General features: G+C 35.3%; 2 protein-coding genes across 10 annotated transcripts; both read left to right on the top strand.

The window, feature by feature from the left end:
• Nucleotides 1–244: 244 nt before the first annotated feature.
• Nucleotides 245–3,697, top strand: LOC110640365 (uncharacterized). Of its 8 annotated transcripts, none has more exons than XM_058147640.1 (5): nucleotides 245–709; nucleotides 808–957; nucleotides 2,139–2,478; nucleotides 2,593–2,757; nucleotides 2,911–3,697. In XM_058147640.1, the coding sequence occupies exons 1-5, from the start codon at nucleotides 368–370 to the stop codon at nucleotides 3,579–3,581; spliced, it is 1,668 nt and encodes a 555-aa protein (XP_058003623.1). In that variant the 5' UTR covers nucleotides 245–367; the 3' UTR covers nucleotides 3,582–3,697. The 8 variants fall into 8 exon arrangements, with proteins under 8 accessions (XP_058003623.1, XP_058003619.1, XP_058003633.1 ...); XM_058147636.1 differs by having other exon boundaries at nucleotides 2,593–2,730; nucleotides 2,863–3,697; XM_058147650.1 differs by having other exon boundaries at nucleotides 2,593–2,730.
• Nucleotides 3,698–6,095: 2,398 nt separating this feature from the next.
• Nucleotides 6,096–14,153, top strand: LOC110640358 (calcium-dependent mitochondrial ATP-magnesium/phosphate carrier protein 2). 2 transcript variants are annotated; one of them, XM_021791641.2, is made up of 4 exons: nucleotides 6,096–7,099; nucleotides 12,549–13,268; nucleotides 13,460–13,550; nucleotides 13,642–14,153. In XM_021791641.2, exons 1-4 carry the CDS (start codon nucleotides 6,682–6,684, stop codon nucleotides 13,832–13,834), a joined length of 1,422 nt encoding a protein of 473 aa, XP_021647333.2. In that variant the 5' UTR covers nucleotides 6,096–6,681; the 3' UTR covers nucleotides 13,835–14,153. The 2 variants fall into 2 exon arrangements, with proteins under 2 accessions (XP_021647333.2, XP_021647331.2); XM_021791639.2 differs by having other exon boundaries at nucleotides 6,098–7,099; nucleotides 12,549–13,334.
• Nucleotides 14,154–14,997: the final 844 nt, after the last annotated feature.

Genomic DNA, 14,997 nt, shown 5'->3' on the forward strand with positions numbered 1-14,997 from the left:
CAAAATGATAATATCCTATTTATTTTCGTTCGATTATTATGATTTGTAAAAATCAAATTCAATTAAATAAATTAAAAATTTTAAAAAATAAAATTAAATCAAATCAAATTTTTTAAAATATTGAATTAAATAACAGTGATTCTGTTTGATAATTGGATCCAAAATGCTAGTTACCCTACATGGAATGATGATTGATATTGTAATTTCTCGATGGTGACAGAGTCCAAGTAACTGCCTATGAAATGAAAGCGTAACTATGAAGTTGGCGTCTTCAAAGCACGTCTTTACCTTTTCGCTTTCTTTATCTTATATCTTCCACTTTCTTCATTGAACTCAAATCACTCTGTGAACTCTTTTGCCGGAGAAAATGGCCGAGTGTGATTTGACTAGCCCATTTCCTTCAACTCCTCAGCCACCTTCATCACCACCACTGCCGGCCTTGCGGCCTTTTTCTGTACCCATAACCCCTCAGAGAAACCCAGGAGATGACTGCTTTAGCTGCAGAAGGAAAGGCCATTGGGCCAAAGAATGCCCCAACAAAACCCAAAAGAAATCACAGTCCTCCAGTCCTGGATCAACTTCCATGGGTTCTTCTGGTTTGCCACTGATTCGATGTCCTTGTGGTCGAGGCACGTGTCCTGTCTTCACATCCGGAACGCAGAAAAATCCTGAGAGGAAGTTCTATACCTGCCCTGGTGATAAATCATCGGTTAGTGTAATATGTGCCCTTTTGTTGCTGCTTACCTATCAAAGGGAATGTGTAATTTAGATTGCCATATTTTGCTTAATTTTATGATTTTTTTCCAGGTCAAGTGTAATTTTTTCAAATGGTGCGATGAATTGGCTAATAAAGCTCCTATGTGCCCTTGTGGTGTCGGAATTTGTAGTCTGAATCTGAGTAGAGGATCTACAGGCCCCAATGGAGAAGAATGGTACTTTGCTTGCCGGATTAAGAAGGTGTGTTACTCAACGTTGGTTGAGTTCTTTGTTATTTTTTCGAACTGAAGGTTGGGTGATTTATTCTCTCTTAATGTAATGGTTTTTATTGCGTGGCATCTCATTGTGTATGTAAGTTAATGCATTTGAGGCCAGTTTTTCTTATCTTGTATTAGATTTTAATATATAATCTTTTTTTTTTCATTGCATGCTATAAGGTGAAGTCTTAACTGCCTATCACTATGGTTTTAGATGTGCTGGAACCTTATGTTTCATTGATTTTATGATCATTGAGGAATGTATAAGAATTAACTTTCCAACTTATTAGGCCATCTACTTCTGCAGCTGCTCTTGCTAGGAAGAAATCTTTAAGTTGTTTAAAATGTTATGTTGGCGTAGTATTTCTATTTTCCTCCGTGTTTCCCCATGGATGGTGTGCTGATAAATGAGAATAAGGAACATTTTTTTTAAGTTTGTTTTACTTTCTTTTATTCATATATACTGTTATTGGCATCTGATGTCCCCGACTTAGGCCAAAAATAATTGTACATATTTATCGCAGTAATGGCATCTGTAGTCATATGTGGTCATAGCAAATATGAGGTTCTTGAATAGTATAACAAACATAAGTAAATCTCCTTTCCCCCATTTTATTTATAACAACACCCACCCCTTTCTGTGGTGGTGCTGCCTTTTCTTTTTCTTTTTCTTTTCGTTGCCTTTTTTTTTTTTCCCTCCTTTTAGGTTCATGTGACATGTACTTGGTGGACAGACTACTGAAGCATGCTTTTTGCAAAGATACAATCCAAATGACTCATTTATTGATCTTTTTGGGGTTAAATTTTTAAGTAATTAGATACTAATGTTATTTGTTTTAAGTTTTTGTGGTATGGTGACTTGGTTTTTATATATTCATTTGGCATTACATGTTATTATTTTTCTGTACAATCTCATGCTATCAAACCTTTTTAAGTGGGTATTAGCCTTTTTCTGCTTCAAAGGCTTGTAGTCCTTTCTTTCTATGTTACCACTGATAGTAGGATATACAGTCATTTGAAATAGGTTCATCCAACAATGAGAATTTTGACCTGTTTTTGGGTTATTTATCTTGTAATTTTTATACTTCTCTCATCTGATAGTTTAAAAGAAGTGCTTTTGGGTGTTGTTTCGATTCTGATCAAAATATTGTGACTTTAATGCAGAATCATGGAGCTTGTAATTTCTTCCAGTGGGTAGATTCTGAAGTAAATACAATGATGAAAAGGTATGTGGGGGCTGCAATTAATGACTTAGACAATAAAGAGGTGAGTTCTAACATAGTGTCAGAGTCACCTGTTGTCGAGGGTGATGAAAATACCCCAAATCAGCCAATCTTCGTTATATCTTCAGAGCAAGATGAAGTTCCCAATAGGGACCTCATCATGCAAGAGGTCGAGTCAGAGGTTCGACATCAAGTTTTCCATCCAATCCATCAAACAGAGATTCATTGCCTGAAAGAGTTAAGCAGGCAAATTTCTGTCGCAGGGAGTATCATAACTCAAGGTGTGTTTCTCTTGAGTTCTTTTTCTTATTATTTTTGTGTTTTTGTGAGAGTGGAATGTGGATGTGTGATATACTGACATTAATTTCTTTTTGGCCTTTAAAATACTCATTTAGCATTGCTATTCCGCAATTTTGAGGTAAAATTTCTTTCTTCTTTTTGCTGTTTGGTAGATGTGGTTTATCAGGTTTTAGGTTTTCATGGCTATGGTTGGTTGGATCGGCTTGCTTTCCCTCCATCTCGGTGCATGAAAGGTCTTCCTGTCTTGCCTATCTTTTGTTGTAAGCATGGCTCCTTTAATTTGTTTGTTTTCCTTTCCTTTGATTCTGTTACCATTTCAGAAGATGTAAATACATCTGAAATTGAAGGATCATTTCTCTTACCAGATAATGCTTCAAATACTGAAACTGATATGCCACTGTCTCCAACTGCAGTGCGGGATGCTCAGCTTCTAGGTGGTGCTTTGCAAGAGGCTTCAGGGCTCAATGAGCCTTCTGGTATAACACAGGACGAATCAAAGTCCATCTTGAAGGAATATGGGCTAGCTCTTCTAAATACTATCGAGTCTATGAGTCCAGTCCGTCATGGAGCAATGGCAAAGTTGGCAGAAGCCACTTTGAAGATGTTAAAGGATCTTTCCATTGAATGTGGTCCCATTGGAGAGGGGGTGAAGACATATATTCACAGCATATCAAGAGTTGCCTCAATTGAACGGTCTATATACAAAGGCCTCACCCCTCAAGAACTACTCAAGCTTTTGAACAGTGAGCAAGTTCAGTTCGAGAACATTTCTCGTCGCCATGCTGAGGCAGTGGCTGCTTACACTGCTTCAAATAATCACTTTCAGTCACTTCGCAAAGAAGTTTCAAGTGTCAAGGACATGCTTCTTCATCTTGAGAAACGATTGTTTTCTTGTGAGGCAGAGACATTGGCACTCAAAACTCGCGTGGATGAAATTTCTAAGGATATGTTAGAGTCAGAGAGAAGTATGGAGGCTGCATCTGAGAAGATGGAAGAAGCTTTAGAACTGGAACGGCAGAGAGACACTGTGATTGGTGAGGCAAAGGCAGCATTGGAGACTGCAAGGTTTTGGCTGGAACAGTGATATAGTAAGTAATGATTCAGTATCTGGTTATCTAAACTATTTATGTAAAATAAGTTTGTATGTCAACTATATGCAGAATATGTTTACATGTTATGTAAATTATGCTGTGTTGTGAATTGCAGGATTTATGCATACCATAGTCTTCCTCTCCCTCTCCATGCATTAAGATTATAGAAAAGGCATATTTTAATCATTGGACTGACCTATTAGATGCTGCTGAAAATGCCTCGGCAAAGTTGCTTTTATAATTTGCATATTGTGTTTTACAGACACATGATTCAGTATGCACATTAAAGTGATGGGAGTTCCTAAAATTTTGTCAGTTCTCTGTTGTCAATTTTAATATAATTTTTTTTATATGAAATTGATGGGAGCATCTCTTTTTCAACTGGTTCAGATCAATTCAGATTACATTTTGATTTATCAAGAAGCAATACACATCAAATATCAATTTTTTTTTTGTCTTATAACTTTATTTTTCTTATAATGTTAATGGTGTGTATATATATAAATTTTAATTTTTTTTTTTACATTTAAAGGAACTTTAAATATTTTAAAAATACTAAATGAAATAGTTATAATAATTTAAATGCTAAATATAAAAAAGGTAATTTTTATTAATCTAATCTACAAAGTAATAAATATGAAGTGTGATTATAAATGAGTGAATTGCAAATAGTCACTCTGAAATTATACTAATTAGTTATTATTATTATTATTATTATTATTATTATAACTGGAGCACTGAGGTGTTGGCGTAATGAGTAAAGGTTGAAGATATATAAGGTGCTCTTCCTGCCCTAAATTTAATGACCATATACTTGCATATTAATTTTTTCATAAACTATGAAAAGAGGATCTCATCTTAATATGAGGAAAGGAATTGGAATATGTACTACAAAAGCACTGAATAAAACTATAAAAGTGAATTTTTTTATAAAGGATAAATTATTATTGAGTCTAAATTAATTACTTAATTTTTATATTTTAAAAAATATATTAATTTTTATATTTTACTTTCATAATTGTTTAATTTCTTTCTTTTTTTTTTATGTTAGTCGTTCAATTACTATTTAGTTTTTTTATTTTAGTGAAACTAATTAGTTAGTTCCTATACTTTAGAAAAATACATTAATTAATTCATATAATTTGACTAATTTAACTATTTAGTCTCATAATTATTTTTTATATTTAAATTATTATAATTTTCTTCCCTTTATTAATCTCTTTTATTTTTTTCATTTTTCTCTCTTCATGTTTTTTTTCCTACGTATGCACTCTTCTCCTTCTCATTCTTTCTCTGTTTTCATTTGTTGATAAAAATGATACAAATTGTTTATATATAAAAGTTAATCAATTTTCTTAAATTTCTAAGTAATTAAGGAAAAATATTTTCTAATAAAAAAGACATAAAATTTATATTTAAATAATAGGAAACTAAAAAAAAATGTAAATTCAAATTCAATTTTCATATAATAAAAATTTTTATTTTTATTCAATAATATATTTTTTAAAATTTTATATTTTTTAAAATATATAAATTAATTAATTAGTTTTATTAAAATAAAGAAATTAAATAGTAATATTTTTTAAAATATAGACATCAATTAATAAATTTTTTTTTAAAATAAAAGAATTAAATAATAATTTAAATAGAATGAATAATATAAAAATTTAACTGGTGAATTAAATAATTTAATAAAAATAAAATAAAAAAAATTAAATAATATATTTTTAAAATATAAAAATTAAATAATTAATTTTATTAAAATATAAAAACTAAATAATAATTTTTCCTTTTATAAAAGTCTAAATAGTTTTGGAGTTGAGGCATTTACCAAAAATTACCGTTATTGACAGTCTAGTTTGCAATTAAATTGAATTTATAAAGTTGAAAAATCAAATTAACTATTATAACTAATTGAACTGATCAATTTTGAACGATGACTATTGGTGTGGTTTCATTGGAGTGCTGAACCTGTGGATTACCGGAAAGATTTTGACTAAACTTGCGAAAGAACACACTCCAATCTTTTACGGGTATTTGTCTTTGGCTGTTTCCATCGCCAATAGCTACCCACCAAAACTCAATAAAATTACGAAAAAGCACACCACACTAGACCCAGTCAGCGGCTTTGCTCTGTCTTCAATCAGACCGAGATTGGCTCAAGTCAAAGATTTAGGGCTTTGAATCAGCTCTGAACCGGGATTAGTGGCTGGTTATGAGTCCTTCCTGTTGAATCAAGCTTGGAATTGGTTGGTTCGAATCAGCGATTCCGAATCTGAATCAGTCAATTCAAAAACTTAGTTTCTTTAATTTTTTTTAAAATTTATATTGAATTACACCATTAAGTATTTCAAATCAAAATCTTTTTCAAACAAAAAGTGGGCTAAACTGTAGAGCCTACTGAACCGGCGGTTTCAGCCCAGAACCGGACCGGACAACACACACTACTAGAGAAGGAGAAGCTGAATATTTTCTTCTTTTCTTAATATTCATTAAAAAGCTCCTTCCTCTTGTACCTCAAAATGTCCGTGCGATCAGCATCACATTTTTCTTAAATTTTGCCCATGAAATTACTATTATTATTGTTATTATTATTTAATGTCGCTTTTCTTCTTTTTGCGTGATGGGCACCATCTCCAAGTCCGATGTGACTGGCGATACTTCTGCTCTCCTCCGTCCAAATTCTCCCCGGCGATGATTTTGCTTTTTTTCAACACCGCGCACGGTTGGGGGGATTGAACTGTCCTTTTTATTCGTTTCCTTTTCGAATTTTTCTTCACGGTAAATCTTTTTTTGATGCCTTATTCTTCTTCTTTCGTCTTTCCTGGCGTTTTCTGTTCTTTATCCCTGTTGAATTTGGAATTCCCTTCTCTTTCACCTCTACCTGTTTGGATTCTTTCAACATTCATGACAAGGATTGAATCTTCCTGCAACTCTCAAAGTGAAGATTTTTGGTGGGGAAACAAGTTTCTTGTATTTTTTTTTCTCCCCATTTTATTGTTGAAGCTTGGCGACATTCACTTCTCCGTAGGAAATTTCATATAGATTTGAAGGTAATTGTTAAGTTTAGAGGTTTGCTTAGTTTTTGATAAAATGGAGGCAAAATCCAAAAATGACGAGGAACAAAGATCGAATTGTTGTAACCCAGTTAAGAAACAAGAGCTAGTAACCATGGACCATGTTCTATTGGCGTTGGGAGAGACCAAGGAGGAGAGAGAACAGAGGATTCGAACTCTTTTTAATTTCTTTGATTTTTTGAATTCTGGATATTTAGACTATACCCAGATTGAGAAGGGCCTTTCTGCGCTCCAAATACCTGCAGATTACAAGTATGCTAAGGATTTGTTGAATGTGTGTGATGCCAATAAAGATGGGCGTGTCGATTACCAGGAGTTCAAGCGATATATGGATGATAAGGAGCTTGATCTGTACCGTATTTTTCAAGCCATTGATATTGAACACAATGGTTGCATTTTGCCAGAAGAGCTTTATGATGCACTTCTTAGGGCAGGTAAAATTATACTCTCCATTTGAATTTGCTAAGCATTTGTGCATCTTCCTTCGGTGAATTGCTTAATTCTATCCATTTTAAAATGCATTTTGGAGTAATACACCTCAACCTACTGCTCACCTTTACCATAATCAAATCTTGAAGTGCATGCAATGGCATGTTTCCCCCCGCCTAATCACGAGTAAAGGCGCGAATGTGGTGAGCCTGGAAATCCATATTGATGGAATGATATGTGCCTGCAGATTAGACCATAATCTTGTACTTCCTACTGCCTTACTTGTTATTAGCAATGGGTCACGTAATTTCGTTTTTTATATGTAGTTCAGAGCTTACTGAACATACTTTATGCACACATCTCTATAGAAGAATGCGGATTGTGGAAATAATTATGGGAAATCTTTTCTTTGTATTTACTATTTAGACCAAACTGGCAATGCTGAAATGTGTAGAAAGAGATGATTCTCCTTAATTTCAATTAATCTGTACATGGGTATATATATATAATTGATTCCTATAATTGTGTTCTACTAATTAGCAAGAAATCCTAAATAAGAAATCCTAAATAGGAATACAGAATACAGAATATACAGAGAAATAATATAGTAATTTACTTTCCATAACACTCTCTCAAGTTGGAGCATAGATGTTAATCATGCCCAACTTGTTACAAATGTAGTCAATCCTAGCTCCATTCAGAGTTTTTGTGAAAATATCTCATAACTGTCCAGTTTTGATGTGTCCTGTTGAGATGATCTGTTGTTGAATCTTTTCACGAATAAAGTGACAATCAATCTCAATATGTTTGGTCCTCTCATGAAACACCGGATTAGAAGCAATATGGAGAGCAGCTTGATTATCACACCACAATTTTGCAGGCAGGAAGGTCTTAAAACCTGTCTCATTTAGTAATTGAAGTATCCACATTACCTCACATACTGATTGTGCCATGGCTCTGTATTCGGATTCAGTACTAAAACGAAAAACTACACTCTGCTTCTTGCTTCTCCAATACACTAAATTTCCTCCAATAAAAATGCAATATCCAGTAGTTGAACTCCTGTCAACCTTAGATCCAGTCCAGTCGGCATTTGAAAAACATTCAACATTCAAATGCCCATGATTACCATATAGCAAACCTCTTTCTGGAGCGCACTTCAGATAACACAAGATTTGTTCTAAGGCTTCCCAATGAGCAACAGTTGGGGAAGACATAAACTGAATTACCACACTAACAGCATAAGCAATGTCAGGATGAGTGACTGTAAGGTAGTTCAATTTTCCTACCAATCTCCTGTATCTCTCTGGATCTTCAAATAACTCACTATCCCTTGCTAACAGTTGTAAAGTTGGAGTCATTGGTGCACTACAAGGCTTAGCACCTAATTTTCCTATCTTTGTCAATAAATCGAGGATATATTTTCTTTGAGACAAGAAAATACCCTTCTTACTTCTCATAACTTCGATACCCAAGAAATACTTTAACAATCCCAAGTCTTTAGTCTGAAACTGGGTTTGGAGGAAGGTTTTAAGAGATGATATACCTGCAGAGTTACTCCCACTGATGACAATGTCATCCACATAGACTATCAGGAGAATTAGACCAGCCTCATATTGCCTATAAAATACTGAGTGATGACATTTACTCTTTTGTATACCAAATTCTTGTACTGCTTCACTGAATTTCCCAAACCATGCCCTAGGACTTTGTTTCAAGCCATAAAGAGACTTCCGAAGCCTATAAACTTTACCCAACTCCCCCCTGAGCAACAAACCCAGGTGGTTGCTTTATATACACCTCCTCCTGAAGATCACCATAAAGGAAAGCATTCTTGATATCCAATTGATGCAGGGGCCAATCATATGTAGCTGCTAAAGAGATAAACAAGCGAATAGAAGTAAGTTTAGCTACAGGATAAAAAGTATCAGAGTAATCAACCCCATATGTCTGAGCATATCCTTTTGTTACAGGGCGTGCTTTTAACCTAGCCACGGAACCATCAGGATTTACCTTTACTGTAAATATCCATTTGCAACTAATAGCTTTCTTACCAGTGGGCAAAGGCAACAGTTTTCATGTACCATTAGCATCTAAAGCCTCCATTTCCTCTTTCATAGCATCACACTAGTCAGGATGAGACAATGCCTCACCAATAGTATTAGGGATAGGAACAGAGTCTAAAGAAGTAACAAAACACCGAGAACAAGAAAACAATTGATTATAAGAAACAAAAGAAGAGATATGGTAAGTTCATGAACGTTTACCTTTACGAAGAGCAATGGGTAAGTCTAGATCAGAATCATGATCAGTATGAGGTACAGGATCTCCCAACGAAGTAGCTAGTGGAGGATCCGAGTCAGGAATCTCCAATCTCCTGGAATAAACATGAACAACGGGAGGTCGAGTAGGTTTAGAGACAGAAGGAACAAGCTATGAGAGAGGACTAGACATTGGTTGGATAGTATATATTAAGAGATCATCTTCCTTCCCCTGACTCTCATACACAGATGATTGAGGAAAAAATGGAGTGGACTCAAAAAATGTGATATCTGCAGAAACAAGATAACGATTAAGAGTAGGAGAGAAACAACGGTATCCTTTTTGGAGCCGGGAGTACCCAAGGAAGACACATTTGAGAGATTTTGGATCCAATTTAGTAACCTGTGGACTAACATCACGCATAAAACAAGTACAACAAAAAATACGGGGTTCAATAGGGAACAAAGATTTTGTAGGAAACAAAGTAGTATAAGGAATATCCCCATTAAGGACAGAAGACGGCATATGATTGATAAAAAAATATGCCGTAGAAGCTGCATCCGCCCAAAAGTGTTTAGGAACTTTCATCTGAAAAAGTAGAGCACGAGTTACCTCAAGAAGATGCTGATTTTTTCTTTCGGCCACTCCATTTTGGGATGGGGTATCCACACAGGAAGACTGATGAAGAATGTCATTTTGTGTCATATAAGACTGAAATTGTACTGAAACGTATTCTTTGGCATTGTCACTTCTTAATATGCGCACAGAAATATTAAATTGAGTTTTGATTTCATTACAAAAGGCACAAAAGATAGAAAACAACTCAGAACGATTCTTCATTAAATATAACCAGGTAACACGAGAGTAATCGTCAACAAAAGTAACAAAATAACGAAATCCAGTTTTAGAGGTAACAGAACAAGGACCTCAACATGAGAATGAACTAACTCAAAAGGGGATGAAGCCCGTTTATTGACTCTAGACACAGAAGGCAAATGATGATGTTTTGTAAACTGACACGACTCACATTCTAGTACTGATAAAGACTGAAATTGAGGACACAGCTTCTTCATGGTAGACAAAGAAGGATGACCCAATCTATAATGAGCTTCAAGAGGTGTTAAGGTATTGGAGCAAACAAGCGACCGTGGTACATGATTTTCCAGAATGTAGAAACCACCTGACTCGCGTCCTCTACCAATAATCTGCTTCGTCGTAAGATCCCGAAACAAACACTGGTCAGAAAAAAAGGAAACAGAACAATTTAAGGTACGAGTAAGTTTACTAACAGAAAGTAGATTAAAAGAGAATTTTGATAGACACAAAACAGAAAACAAAGAAATTGACGAAGTCAGGTTCGCAGTTCCAGAACCTATAACACAAGAAGTAGAACCATCAACTAAAGTAACAGTAGAGGAAGTGAGATTAGACTGAAAAGCAGACAGAAGACTAGAATTACTTGTCATATGATCTGTTGCACCAGAATCAATAACCCATTTGGATAAGGAAGACACAAGGCATGTAATGGATTTACCTGACTCAGTGATCGCAGTGACAGGGGAACTGGTAGGCTTTAGAGATGGCTGATACTGGGAAAATTGTGCAAAATCTTCTGTAGATACCAAAATAGTTTTCTTAGAGGAAGATACTGTAGAATTCTCTGCTGCCATATTTGCCATCTGTGATTACTGATTTTTCCTCTGAAGTTGCGGACAGTTATATTTTGTATGGCCAGGCTCATGGCAATAATAATAAATGACTCCTCTTGAGTCCTGATTAGAATTAGCCTCTCCATTACGCTGATTACTTCTGTTGCCTGTAATTCCTTCTCTACTTCCTCTTCTATTACCCTGTTGTCCATTTGGATTACGGCTAATAAGAGCACTACTGGCAAGCTGTAAAGATTGGGTACTCTCTGTACAAAGAACCCGTGTGAACATTTCATGCAAAGAGGAAATCTCAGAACTGGAGAGAATATGAGATTTAGCAGTCTCATACTCTGAAGGAAGGCCTGCAAGAAAACTCATAACAGCCAGTTGCTCCCGTTGGGCCTGCTGAACTTTCACATCAGGACTAAAAGCTAACAATACATTAAGTTCCTCATATACCCGTTAAAAATCCATAAAATAAGCCATGAGAGACTTATCATCTTTCTCAGCACGGTAGAATGCCTTACAAACATCATAAATACGGAGAGATATTCTTTTTACCAGAATACAGAAAATCTAAGTAATCCATCAATTCCTTAACAAATTCACAGTGATTAATTAAATTAATTATCTCACTGTGAATCGAGTTTCGAAGCTGCAAAAACAACCGAGCATCCTCCCTTAGCCAAGTTTGTCTTGTATCATCAGTGGGTGGATATTTAGTAAGGTAATAATCTTTATCAATGCTATGCAAATAAACCCTAACAGTCTTACTCCACTCCAGGTAATTCGAACCATTAAGTTTGTGTTCCGTGATCTTAGTCATCACCGGAATCACATCAGAAATAATATTCTTATTGTCTGCCATTTGTTGAGACAAATAAAACTAACCGAAACGCTAATCTAAAGTGCTTATAGCAACAAAATAACCCAAAATTACAAATCAAGCAAATATCGAAATAGGATATGAGAGCCAAACCTCAGAAGTCCTTTAATGGTGTACTGGATCAGGCAACAGCACACAGTGGTTGAATGAGAGGGTTGAGGCGACGCGGCGATGTTGATCGGGGTCGAAATGGCCGGTCGGCGACCAAGGTCTCTCCTGAGCTAGGTGGTGAGAACAAATAGTCACCCTAGATTGAGGACTTGCTCTGATACCATGTAGAAAGAGATGATTCTCGTTAATTTCAATTAATCTGTACATGGGTATATATATACAATTGATTCTTATAATTGTGTTCTACTAATTAGGAAGAAATCCTAAATAAGAAATCCTATATAAGAATACAGAATACAGAATATATAGAGAAATAATACAGTGATTGACTTTCCATAACATCCATTTCTATCACTTTTATGGAATCTAGCTTCCCATCAGCTTCTTACAAGTTTTCTGTAATTCTGTCTTGTTGAAACCATAAGGAGAGCATTATTCAGACATGTCTTCTTTATCCTAATCATTGTTTTGAATCTAAGTATTTGGAGGTTAGGATTGATATTTTGTCGGTTCATTCTATAAGCCACACCAGTCTTTCTTTTGTAGGGATTGAAATTGATGATGAGGAGCTTGCACGTTTTGTTGAGCGAGTGGATAAGGATAACAACGGTGTTATAACATTTGAAGAATGGAGAGACTTTCTTCTGCTATACCCTCATGAGGCTACTATAGAGAACATTTATCATTACTTGGAAAGGGTATGCCTGGTTGACATTGGGGAACAGGCTGTTGTCCCAGAGGGCATCAGTAAGCACATTCATGCATACAGATATCTGATTGCAGGAGGAGTAGCAGGAGCAACATCTCGCACTGCAACTGCACCTCTTGATCGTCTAAAGGTTGTTTTGCAGGTACAAACAACACATGCTCGTCTAATGCCAGCGGTAAGGAATATATGGAGGGAAGGAGGTGTATTGGGATTTTTCCGAGGCAATGGGTTAAATGTTTTGAAAGTGGCACCAGAAAGTGCTATCAGATTCTACACTTATGAAATGCTTAAAGATTTCATTGTGCATGCTAAAGGAGGAGATAAGGCTAATATTGGTACAACTGGGCGACTTTTTGCTGGTGGTGTTGCTGGTGCTGTGGCACAAACTGCCATTTATCCAATGGATCTTGTAAAAACTCGATTACAGACTTTTGCTTGCGAAAATGGAAAAATTCCTAATCTTGGGGCAATGACAAGGGATATATGGGTTCAGGAAGGACCCCGGGCATTCTACAGGGGCCTTATTCCATCACTTCTTGGAATCATCCCTTATGCAGGTATCGATCTTGCTACTTATGAGACCTTAAAAGAAATGTCCAAGAAGTACATGCTTCATGACAGTGGTAAGGTCTCTCTTATTTCCTATTTAGCAATGTTTGTTTTTAAACTATTTGCTTCGATCTTTTTCATTTTCCATTTTCAAATGCCTTTTCTTGCTGTTTGTTGAAACTGTTACTTTCCTTTGTAGAACCTGGTCCTCTTGTGCAATTGGGATGTGGGACTTTGTCTGGGGCTCTTGGAGCAACTTGTGTTTACCCATTGCAGGTTGTGAGAACAAGGTAAGATGTGGTCGTGGCGTATGTTGTGATATGAATTGTCATTTCTTTTTGGCCCCATTGTATGTGGCCTAATTCTGTTTCTAATCTTCAGAATGCAAGCTCAGCGCTCTAACATGGGTGCTGCTTACAAGGGAATGTCAGATGTATTCAGGAGAACCTTTCAACATGAAGGGATTAGGGGATTCTACAAAGGGATATTTCCTAACATGCTTAAAGTTGTTCCATCTGCTAGCATTACTTATATGGTTTATGAGGCCATGAAAAAGAGTCTGGATTTGGAATGATATGTTATTATGCTGCTGTATAAGATTGCAACTACAATTGACATAGCTAACTGTCTGCATGATAAATTGTGGGGATGGTCTGATGATCAAGATTTAAATGACAGGAATAAGTTTACTAATTGAGTAGATTAGGATTGTTTTGATTATATAACAGAAAATCTGGCTTCAAATACATTGAAGGACAAAATTGGGTTGTCCATTGTTGGTGTGTTGAAGCTTCTTTCAAGTCCATATGTATTCACACGTTTGTTGTATGATATAGGATAAATGCACTCAAAAACCGATTTTGTAATTCCTTTAATGCCAAATTTTGTCAGAATTGTTACAATACTTATGCCGGCAAGCCCTTTGCTAAAATTCGTGCTTGTCACTTTGTCAATTTGAATACCATGAATTATTTCTTTGAGAATACCTGATTACAGGAATACTGCTACTGTATTTATCTACACTGACTTTAAAATGAAGAGAGGTACGTAGTTATGCCAAGTATTGCATTGCTCATTTGTGCTTGTTAGGTGTCTAGTGTCTTTAAGTCTTTGCCCCATATCAGAGGCTTCCAACTGCAGAAGAGCAAGTTTTGAGTGTTCATAGTAGTCATTTTATGAGAAAACTGTATTCAACTCCGGTGGTTGATCACCTCCCTGGATATATAAATAGTTAAAGATTTACCTACCTGCACAGATTGATGAATGGGAATCCTTTTTTTTTTTTTTTTTTTTTTTTTTTTTTTATATTACAAATCCAATCAAAGGAATTATGCACCAGCAAAAAGTCCTATTATTCCCAAGATTATTGGATGTTCCTGCAAAAGGAAAGGAATGAGAATCTTCTATCCCTTGATGGAATTGAAGGAGAATCAGTTAATTGTTTTTATCTATACATACTATACAAAAGGACAACAACTTCAAGTCCCTGACCCAGCATTGAAGGTGATTCTATAGGATGTTACAGCAGTAATTTTTCTTCCTCTAATTGCCAAGGCAACCATTATGATTTACGAGGCTGTCTTCCTATTTATGATTATGATGTCTATTTTAATATAACTGTAAAATTTAAATCATTCGTTGATATATGGATTCCATAATATGTTTAGGACTTACATTAATAGTGATTTACTTATATAGTTTCTTTCATTAATAATAATTACTTATAGCTTTTGGTTT

Source organism: Hevea brasiliensis, chromosome 1 (genome assembly GCF_030052815.1).
Source record: "Hevea brasiliensis isolate MT/VB/25A 57/8 chromosome 1, ASM3005281v1, whole genome shotgun sequence".
NCBI lineage: Eukaryota > Viridiplantae > Streptophyta > Magnoliopsida > Malpighiales > Euphorbiaceae > Hevea > Hevea brasiliensis.

Excerpts from the sequence above, each read along its gene's own strand:
- LOC110640365 (XM_058147632.1), top strand. The coding sequence starts at position 368 with ATGGCCGAGTGTGATTTGACTAGCCCATTTCCTTCAACTCCTCAGCCA. Across the intron at positions 710-807 it reads GCCCTGGTGATAAATCATCG|GTCAAGTGTAATTTTTTCAA; the intron begins GTTAGTGTAATA and ends ATTTTTTTCCAG. Across the intron at positions 2,758-2,862 it reads TGTCTTGCCTATCTTTTGTT|ATAATGCTTCAAATACTGAA; the intron begins GTAAGCATGGCT and ends TTCTCTTACCAG.
- LOC110640358 (XM_021791639.2), top strand. The coding sequence starts at position 6,682 with ATGGAGGCAAAATCCAAAAATGACGAGGAACAAAGATCGAATTGTTGT. Across the intron at positions 13,335-13,459 it reads GTACATGCTTCATGACAGTG|AACCTGGTCCTCTTGTGCAA; the intron begins GTAAGGTCTCTC and ends TTTCCTTTGTAG. Across the intron at positions 13,551-13,641 it reads TTGCAGGTTGTGAGAACAAG|AATGCAAGCTCAGCGCTCTA; the intron begins GTAAGATGTGGT and ends TCTAATCTTCAG.